The following is a 9,993-nucleotide window of genomic DNA, read 5'->3' as shown; positions in this document are numbered from 1 at the left end:
GCCGCTGGGAGCCGCCACGGTTGCTGCTGTCAGCGGGCAGGGGTGAAGCCTGGCAGACCACCTGCTGGGCTCACCTGCGGCCACCTCCTCCTCCTCCGTGTGGAGCTCCTGCTGCTTCAGTGGCCGGCCGGCCAGGAGCTGCGGGGAATACCCCCCCCCTGCAAATATTGTGGGTCCCACCTCTTGTAATACTATAATACTACAACTAGGGTCTCCCAATGAAATTGTTGGGAAATAGGTTCGGGACAGACAAAAGGAAATACATCTTTATTCAATGAGTAATTAGACTGTGAGATCCACTGCTAGTGGAGGGAGTGATGGCCACAAGCATGGATGGCTTTAAAAGGGAGCAAGAGACATTTGTGGAGGAGAAGGTCCATCAATGCCCCCAAAATGGTGACTGAAGGTAGCTTCTATGTCCTGCAAACCTCTGACTCCCAGTGCCAGAAGGCAACCTCAGGAAGGCCTCACCCTCTATGCCCTGTTTGTTTGGCCCTCCAGGGCAACTAGCTGGCTGCTGTATGCAACAGGATGGTAAACCAGATGGACTACTGGTCGGATCCAGCAGGTCTTTTCTTATGGGTTCCAACCACACACGGACTGGATTTCTCCATTCTGCGTGCATATTCTTTCCGTCCGCTTCAGTTGGCATGTTTCAAAACCCACTTCCATTTCTACCTGCTCCTGCTCTATCAATCATTCCTGAGCACGGCTGCCTTCCATCCTGTTTTCCAGAGCAGATATTTCATCTTACATCTGGCCTGTGGCTCAGGTCATACCTCCCCTGCTGATCTGCTAGGGGACCGCACTTAATCCCCCCCCCCCAACCCGAACACGGAAAACCATCCGTGCAAGCCACCAGGATATGTTACCTTAAGAAACAGGGGGCACTGATTTTGTGCTTGAGGACATGCCGACCAAAACCAGTCAGGCAACGGACCTGCTTTGGCAGTGGATACGAAGTAGCCGAGGGCCAAGGGCTGCTGCAGAATGTTAGTGACCTCGTCGTGAGACTCTGTGGAAAGCAACCGATCCGTACCTTGACCCTGTGGGACGAGCAGCAAATGGGAGTTGGCAAAAGGCAGAAGAAAGGCCATTTGGCACACACAAATGTTATTCCTGCAAGCATTACAATCCAACCCCTCCCTGAGACGTGAAGACCCAGGGCAGGATTAGGGGAGATGAATTGCGGGGAGCACTGAAAAAAAGACCTCCAATGAGAAATTCAGAATGAGTGGACTGCTTTTTAAGCAAGGTGTTAACTCCAAATGTGCAAGATCCAAGTGGTCAGCAGTGTTGGTCTGAAGCAGTAGAACAAATTTAGAGTCCAGTGGCACCTATAAGATCAACAATGGTTTATTCAAGGTATAAGCTTTCACATGCAAGGCACACATGCAGCCTCTGTACATCCTCTGTATTTTAGTGTATTGTTTTTTTCAGAATAGTACATTAGAATATTGAATTTAATGCAAGGAATATTGGGATGTTTTGCTGCATCCGCCTCAAAAAAGAAAAAAATGCTGTTGAGTGACCTCCACACCTGAGAGGAGAGAATGGAGAGTATCAGTTTACTTCCCACAATTAGAAAATATACCCCTACACATTTATCTGCTATTCTGACATATTTATTGCTTTACAGCTGTTGACCATATAACCTCAGCTTGTTATTTACTTTTGTCTTTGTACATCTTCACCATGTTACATGTTAATTTGCTGTTCGGGCTCTGTCTATAAGTTTGAACCTTACCTACCATTGCAATATATTTGAAAAAGTGTGCCTAACACACAAAAGCTCATACCTTGAATAAAACTTTGTTGGTCTTAAAGGTGCCACTGGACTCTAAATTTCTTACCAATGTGCAATATGAGGATTTTTATGTAAGACAATCTACATCATTAGGTAATTATTACTTCTGTGCATACGATACACATATACAGCTCCTCTTTAAAGATATAGACATTATTTAAATGCAATTAATTTTGTCTGCAGTTAATCTGCTACCATGTATATGATAATATACTACCAGAGAATTCAGTAGGCTTCAACATTATTAAGTTTAATTTTATATCCAAATTTGCTGGTAACCATATTGTGTCTGTTATGAACCTGTTTCTGTCCAAACTTACTACGGCCCCGTTCACACGGCGAATTTGCCATGGGAGAGCCACAATTGGATGGTGGATTTTCTGGGCACGATCACACCACAACATCTGGCAAGTGGAGTGCACCCGTGGCCAACCTGCGGCATGCCACCAAAAATGTGTGATTAAAAAATACCTCCTCAAAGGTAGTAGCAAACGGTTTGCCATGGGCAGCCTCCGGACTCCCTTGGTGTGATTGCGCTGGCACGGCTTTTCCCTCCGGCCGACTTCATTGCTGCACACACGAGGAGGGCCGGAACCGTGGGTTGCCACCACCGCGTCTGATCGCGCGGCTAATTGCGGCGCCACAAATAGCCACGCCCCCCCCCCCCCCCCCCCCCCCCCCCCCCCCCCCTCTCTCGGAGCACTTCCCTTATGAGGAAAGGCTGAAGAGTCTGGGACAACTAAGGGGGAACAGAACAGAGGTTTATAAAATTATGCATGGGAGAGAGTTGACAAAGAGAACTTTTTCTCCTCCCAAATGCTAGAACTCGAGGGCATCCAATGAAACTGATGGGCAGTAGGTTCAGGGTGAACAAAAGGAAATACTACTGACACAGAGAGTGATTAAAATGTGGAGCTTGCTGCCAGAGGATGTAGTGATGGCCACAGGAATAAAGGGCTTTAAAGGGGGATTAGATAGATTCATGGAGGATAAGTCTATCAATGGCTACTAGCCGTGATGGATGGGAACCACCACGTTCAGAGGCACAAATCCTCTGAATCCCAGAGCCAGGAGGCAACACCGGGGAAGGCCTCGGCCGCTGTGCCCTGTTGTTGGCCATCCGGACGTACTGGTTGGCCACTGTGTGAGACAGGATGCTGGCCCAAATGGACTATTGATCTGATGATCCAGCAGGGTTCTTCTGATGTTTTTATGACTTCGCTATTTTCAACGCTTATTTTTTCCAACCTTTCATGATACACGAGTGCGTGTGTTTATTTGCAGTTTGCTTGCAAAAACAAAGACATTTATACTTGAATTTCATACATATGCTGGGCAGCACAATTTTGTATGCTAAGCTATAAATGATGCATTTTGTGTTGTTAAAGCTGTAAAAATACATTTTGGCTGGATAAGAAAAATATTGCATACGCTTTCAATTTTCATACACACTTCACTTTTCCTCCTTAAATTTTTTTAAAATTTCCATTACTTTTAAATCTCAACACCCACCCCACCTTCCTGTTGCAAGCTTCAGTTGCAACAGGAAACATCTGACAATCACTAACATTCACCAAGTAAAATTGTCACTGGAATCAGAAATGAGACAAGTGCATGTTGGCTGTTCCCCCCCCCACACACACACACCTCCCCCTTTGGTATTGTAAATCATTACCTTGCCCATATCACCTCCATGGGGGAAGTGGGAACTCGGCGAATGTACAGGGGACCCCGTCGGGGAAGCAGGCAAGATGTTAATAATGTCAGGGTCAAGGTCATCTGCTGTATCCAGCAAGTCAAAGATCCCCATTCCATCACCTCCATCTTGAAAAGAACAAGAACAGTGTTTCCTTTAACCAAAATTGTCCGCTTCAATGCTATGTAAATGGGAGGGGCCCTCACCAGACACCCTACAAAGAATTCCTTTACTGAGAAATGGTTGGTGTGTTGGGCTTGGATCAGGGACCTGATTCAAATCTCTGCACAGTCAGGAAGGTCAGTGAGTGACCTTGGATGCAAGTTATCTGAACTGAGAGATAATGGAACGTTCACAAACATTCTAATTTCTGATAGTGGAGTGTCAAGCTGTGGAAAGTTGAAACATGGATAAGCTACTGTCTCAATCTGGGCTGTGCCACCAGAGGCCTACAAGGCCCAGGGAGTCTGGCTAGCAGTAGATGAGGCTGGGCCTACAACTCCCAGAAGCCCCTGGGAGGTTTTGGAGCCAAAATTGACCAATAGGAAAAGAGGAAGGCTTGGAATAAAAGTTCTGGAGCAGCAGGAAGAGTTGTTCTTTCTTCCAGAGGGCAGAGCCAGAAGAAAGGCTGCTGCAGGGGGAAAACCCTCATCCTGGGGGAAGGGTGAGTAGTGTAAAGCCACTTGAGATAGTGAGCTAGGGAAAATATATTTAGATGCATTAGGGCATTTGATTTCTTTTCTTTTCACCCACTTACTGTTATTATTCTGCACCTTGTTGTTTGACCTCCTATAAAATAAACCTTTTTCTTGTTTCACTCTGCCTGGTCCTCACATCACTTATTTGGCCTAAAGGGAGGTCTGAAGGTCTTGGGAAGGTATTCTGGGCCTTCTCAAGGGAACCTAAATCCAGAGTGGTGGCAGCGTCAGGTGACACCCCACCTGAGTCGTGACAGCTACTATTGACAGAAGTGCAAGGTCCACTTGGCTGTGATCAGAAACCTGATCTGGAGTCCAGAAACTATCAAAGCCAGTGCTATAAGGGAGTTTGTGAGATTCAGCCACCGAAGAGAACAAGAGTGCCAAGGAAACAGGAGGGGGAAAGGCAGGGACAGCTTTACATACCCTTGGGAACAACAGAGTCGGTATGGATACTTTTCAGGGATTATTTATTTATTTATTTCGATTTCTTAACCACCCTTTCCTGCTTACGCGGGGCTCAGAGAGGTTTAAAACAACATCTAATACAAATTTTAAAACCGGTTAAAACTACAAAAATTCCATAGTAAAACATTCAACATAAGTATTTAAACACTTTAACAAGATGGCATGATTAGCATTCAGATTTCCATGATTTCCATTGGGGGGGGAGGGTGTCGGGCAGATGTAAAGAAACCGTCACGGGCCTCAACCAAAGGCCTGGTGGAACATCTCTGCCTTGCATGCCCTGCGGAACCGTAATAGATCAGACAGGGCATGGATGTCGTCTGGCAGAGAGTTCCAACAGGCGGGGGCTAGGCCTTTCTCAGCCCTGGCCCTGGTTGAGGCCAGCTGGATATCCTTGGGGGCGAGAATCACCAGGAGATTCTTATCTGCTGATCTCAATGCCCTTCGAGGGGCATATCGGGAGAGCCAGTCCCGAAGGTACGTAGGTCCCTGAGGTCTGAACAGAGACTGCTTTAGGTGCCATGGTTGATAACCTCTGTTGAAAACTAGATGAGGAATGTGACCCTGCTAGTTCTGATGGACCTCTCAGCAGCACAGATTCCTCAAAGCTGCGTTAGGGGGCACTGGCGCACAAAATTTTGATAGGCCTCGCAAAGCATTTTCCCCTCCATCGAAAACAATGGAGGATGGGGGCACCTCCTTCTGGGGCCCATAGAATTGGACTCCTTGGTCCAATCTGTTTGAAACTTGGGGGCATTTTTGAGGAGAAGCACCAGCAGCTATGCTGCAAATTTGGTGCCTCTACCTAAAAAACAGCCCCCCAGGGCCCCAGATATAGGGCCTGTTGACTATAATGGTCCCCATAGGCTACAATGGAGCTGGGGGGGGGAATCACTTTTTTGCACACCCCTATTATGCTTTTCAGTATGATTTGTAAGCTGTCTTGAGTCACAAGGAAAAGTGGTATATAAATACTTGACTAAATAAGTAGTATGGGCAGCTTGATAACACTTAAGCAACTTCCTGTTTGTTAGGTCAGGCAGGGTTCTGACAGTGATTGTTCCTCCTCTGTTATACTTGACCTGTAATGCTGTAATTGCCTTTGATACTATCAGCCATAATACCCTACTTAGCTGCCTCTCAGCACTGGGACTAAGGGGCACATTGTTATGCTGTTCAAGTCCTATTTGGAGGGTGGGTCTCAGAAGGTAGTGTTGAGGGATTCCTGCTCTGCCCAATGACCTGCGGGCTTTCACAGGTTTTGATCTTATCCCCCATACTATTTAATATCAATTTGAAGCCAGTGGGAGAGGTCATCACGAGGTATGGGCTGTGGTGTCACTAATATGCGTATGATGCCCAGCTCTACCTTTCTTTTCCACAAAATTCCAAGGATGCTATTGATGTTCTAAACTGGTGCTTAGTCAGTAATGGGCTGGATGAGGGTGAACCGAAACTTAATCCTGAGAAGACAGAGGTTCTCTGGGTTAGGTGAAAGACAGACTGGGGATATGAGATCTCTCCTGTTTTGGATGGGGCTATACTCATCTTGAAAAGCCAAAGTCGCAGCTTGGAAGTGCTGCTTGACACAGCAGCCATTTGAAAAACCAGGCGGCTATGGTGGCTCAGACTGCTTCAGCCTGGTTCAGTCAGATCTAGCCACAGTGACCCATGCCTTAGTTACATCTAGAGTAGACTACTGTAATAGACTCTACTTGGAGCTACCCTTGAGCAATGTTTGCAAGCTGCCGCTAGTGCAGAAAACTTCAGGTAAGACTGCTGGTAGAGACTAGCTACTGGGAACACGAGACCCCCGGATGACAGCAATTACACTGGTGACCAATCCGCTCCCAAGCCCAATTTTCATAGTAGCTTGGGGCCTGGGTATCTAAAGGACTGTCTTCTCCCATCTTGCGGCCTGGAAATTAAGGTAGCAGGGAGAGGCCCTCCTGACTGTCCCACCAATCAAAGAAGCTCATCTGATGGGCACAGAAGAAAGGGCCTTTTCAGTGGAAGCCCCACAATTATGGAACAAGCTCCCCAGGGAGATGTGCCTGCTTCTTCAGAAGGCAGCTGAAGACAGTTTTATTTAGGACTGCATTTGAATAATTTAGTTTTTATTTATCAGCAGTTCTAATTGGGATTTTAAATTGTGGCCTTTTATGAGTGTTCCACAGTCGTGGCCGCCTTGAGTTCCCCAAGGTAGACAGGAGGCTAATAAGTGTTTTAAATAAATGAGCTACCGGGAGGAGGAGCAGAGAGTTGGATTTCACATACTGATTTTATGTAAGTATATCCCAGACAGATAAATGCATTTTCACAGATATAATTATTTGGCCCCGTGTTCATTAACTAACCATTGTTCGTATTAAAGGCCAGGTCCAAACCGGTTTCAGTGGTGTAAGTCGAGGATGCCACTTGCACAGATGCGGACGTGGGGAACACGAGTATGTGGGTGCACGACGTATCCTGCGGGGTGTTGAGCTGAGACGTCTGCATGTTTAAGGTGGTGCTGCGCCCAAAGACGGAGCCTGTTGATACAGAATCTTAAAAAAGAGAGGAAAGAACAAGAGAGTTCCCCTCAAATATCAGTACAGCGGTTTTTCAGGAGAAGAAGCTCCCTTCAGGGAAGCAAGGGGTGACAGAAAGACGGTTTTCACAAGTACCTGGCATGACGACAAAGGACCCCTGCGGTTCCATCGCCACTAAGCAAGCACTGAGAATGCTGGGAGAATCGGCAGCGGATATCCCACACATTCTGCACATGTCCTTGAGCCTCTTACTAAGGGACTGCAGGTTTCTGCGACTCAGCAAACAGCTCCAATCTGGAGGAGAAACCACAGAGGTTGTCTAGGAAATTGTTTAATAACATGGAAACAGTCACTTCTGGGATGTCAAAGGGAGGGACAGAAGGGACTTTGAGTTTGCAGCCTACTCGGGGGGGGTGGCAGCTGTAACTCCTGTTATGTGCAAAGATTTGCATTGTTCACTGGGTCTTACCCTGTACGACTACATTTTCCCCTCTTTCTTTACTCTGTACTCTGCCTTTAGCCTCAGTGAGAAGAGTAAACTATAAATAAGCTAAATTAAAACAATAGGCTTCTAAGCTCTCTAGATAGTCAGTGCTTAGCTATTTCACCTTTCCATTCTACACAAAAAAAGAAAGACAGCTTATAAGTCTGACAGCTTATTTTCATAGGTCCAATAACAAAAATCCCACAATCCGTACTTTGTATCTTTTGTGTTCTAGAACAACAGCTGCTGCTTCTTGCGGGGATTCAGCCATTCCTCTGTGTCTTCGGGGGGCCCCCCCCTTCTCCAGCCACGCTCCTTAAAGAGTGTGGGGGCCAAGCAGCACCAGAGGGCTTCTCTGTTAAGCAGCATGTGAGCGCAGACACAGCCAGAGGGCTTCTCTGTTAAGCAGCATGTGTGCTCAGACACAGCACTGCACACAAGCGTGCATGTTATATCCAAAAGGGCGATGTGATATTTTAAACTATGGAATTTCTGGCCTGTGTCACTGGACAGGGATGCCACAGGGTCCAGCAGCTGGCCACTGGAAGGTGAAGCTCAGAGCACTGGAGTAACATCAGAGAAGCCCGTCTCTTCCCTCACCCCAGTCATCCCCAGCTACTGACACTGCCCACATCTCCAAGTTCTGGGATGCCCTGCAAGTTCCCTCCTAAGTAAGGGCCCTCTATGCTCCCTGGCTTGCTTCCAGGAGGAACATAACCAATGCAGAAGTGTTTTGTGAGACTTTCTTCATCATGTATTACGCTCAGCAGTGGTCAGAGTACCGACTGGGTCTCCTTGAGGGTTCAGCAATCGGCCTTAAGTCAAAACACACAGGTGGGATAAACTAGCCAACCAGGTAATACCAAAAGTAACTAAAGCACACAAGAAATGGGGAACACCCACACCCACATGCACCCCCCCCCCAGGATAGTGAGCTACAAACGTGCCTCTCCCCCTTGTTGCATTGGAAACACTCATACTCTCATCCTTGCAGTGTATTTTATGGGGGATTATAATCCCAAACCAATTTGAAAACTAATCTAACAGAAAAGTAGGATAGAAAGCATTTCAGCTCATCAAGGGGCACACTTCTCCCAAATCGCTAGTTCTCTGTAAGCTACAAGAACCATGAAATCATTCATGGCATGTTTCCACATTACCTTTCAGTTCTCCATGGCCTATTCTGCCAAGGCGGCCAATGACAACTCTCCATGGCAACGAGCTCATCTGCACCAGCCCCAGACACCACTCCCAGAGTTTCTGGAGACCCAATCTGCGAGCGGACCCTTTTTTCCTACGAGCCCTAAAGGGAAACAGGACTCATCAGCAAATAAACCTGAGCGAGCATTTTCAGGCTGCACCAACAGATCACTTCAGCATTAACCGGGCACACAGCCCAAAAGGCAGATGATATAGCAGCCTTGCCTAAAACTACACAGGACTAAGTCTGGTCAGGGGCTCAACAGAAATTGCTCGTGAACACCACAGTGAGTTGTGTACAAAAGAAATGCAGTAAGTAATTCCACTGCAGTGGTCTGATGACTGACGTCAAGAGGGGGTTAAGTTCTGTACGAATGGCAAAGATGCCAGGTCTGAGGGTAGGTTCATCACACGCGCTCCATTTACCTGTTTGGTACATCAATGTTGATGATACATGTCTCCAGCAATTCTCCATACAGATCTGTACACGATGCAAGAAGCCACCTCTGATCATGAGACAAACAGTAGCCCACAAAAAGCACATTGTATTTCTGTCCGGCCTCTCCAAACGTTTCTCCTAGTTCAGTCTGTTTGTCTTTGACGGGAGCCAGTATGAATGGTGGTGCGTATAGCTTAATGCACTCTGGTCTCTATAAAACACACACACACAAACAGGATTATTTGTCATGCTGGATATGCTTTGCATTCTGCTAGCTTTCTTTAAAAATCTACATCTGCTCCCCATGGCCCCCACTCAAGATTTGCCTCTGTAATACTCACATCAGGACTTTTCAAAGCCATCTCCATTGCTAAGCCTGGGCCAAATCCGGTTAGCGTTTTCACATTAGTTGATGTTGGGAGTGGTCTCCGGCACTGGGTAAAGGCTGAGAATGCCAGTGATTTTAGATGCTGGGTGTAGATCTGTCTGTCTTCATTCTTGACAGGTTGTAACAGATATTGACAAGGGACAAGCTAAGACAATCAGAGACAGAAATATTAGCCAAAATATATTTAACTAGGAATAAGGCCCATTGTAGAAATAAATACAATGAGCACTTGAAAGAGGCTCTGGGCTAGTGCCCTGGCTTTGGGCATTCAGTGTCAATTTG

The 9,993-nt window shown here is 46.7% G+C and overlaps 1 protein-coding gene across 1 annotated transcript in view; it reads right to left on the bottom strand.

Moving 5' to 3' along the window:
- The window catches only part of MED13 (mediator complex subunit 13), a 146,913-nt gene that overhangs the window by 3,722 nt on the left and 133,198 nt on the right, over positions 1-9,993 (bottom strand). The window contains exons 22-28 of the mRNA XM_015426287.1: positions 9,665-9,856; positions 9,311-9,534; positions 8,845-8,987; positions 7,336-7,494; positions 7,027-7,215; positions 3,483-3,631; positions 873-1,046 (exon numbers count right to left, since the gene is read on the bottom strand). Of these exons, the coding sequence (XP_015281773.1) occupies positions 873-1,046; positions 3,483-3,631; positions 7,027-7,215; positions 7,336-7,494; positions 8,845-8,987; positions 9,311-9,534; positions 9,665-9,856 (1,230 nt within the window). The remainder of the gene's footprint in view (positions 1-872; positions 1,047-3,482; positions 3,632-7,026; positions 7,216-7,335; positions 7,495-8,844; positions 8,988-9,310; positions 9,535-9,664; positions 9,857-9,993) is intronic.

Source organism: Gekko japonicus, unplaced genomic scaffold (assembly GCF_001447785.1).
Source record: "Gekko japonicus isolate JY-2015 unplaced genomic scaffold, Gekko_japonicus_V1.1 scaffold476, whole genome shotgun sequence".
In the NCBI taxonomy this organism is placed as follows: domain Eukaryota; kingdom Metazoa; phylum Chordata; class Lepidosauria; order Squamata; family Gekkonidae; genus Gekko; species Gekko japonicus.
The sequence above is the reverse complement of the archived record's forward strand: the minus strand, read 5'-3'. Positions and strand labels throughout refer to the sequence as shown.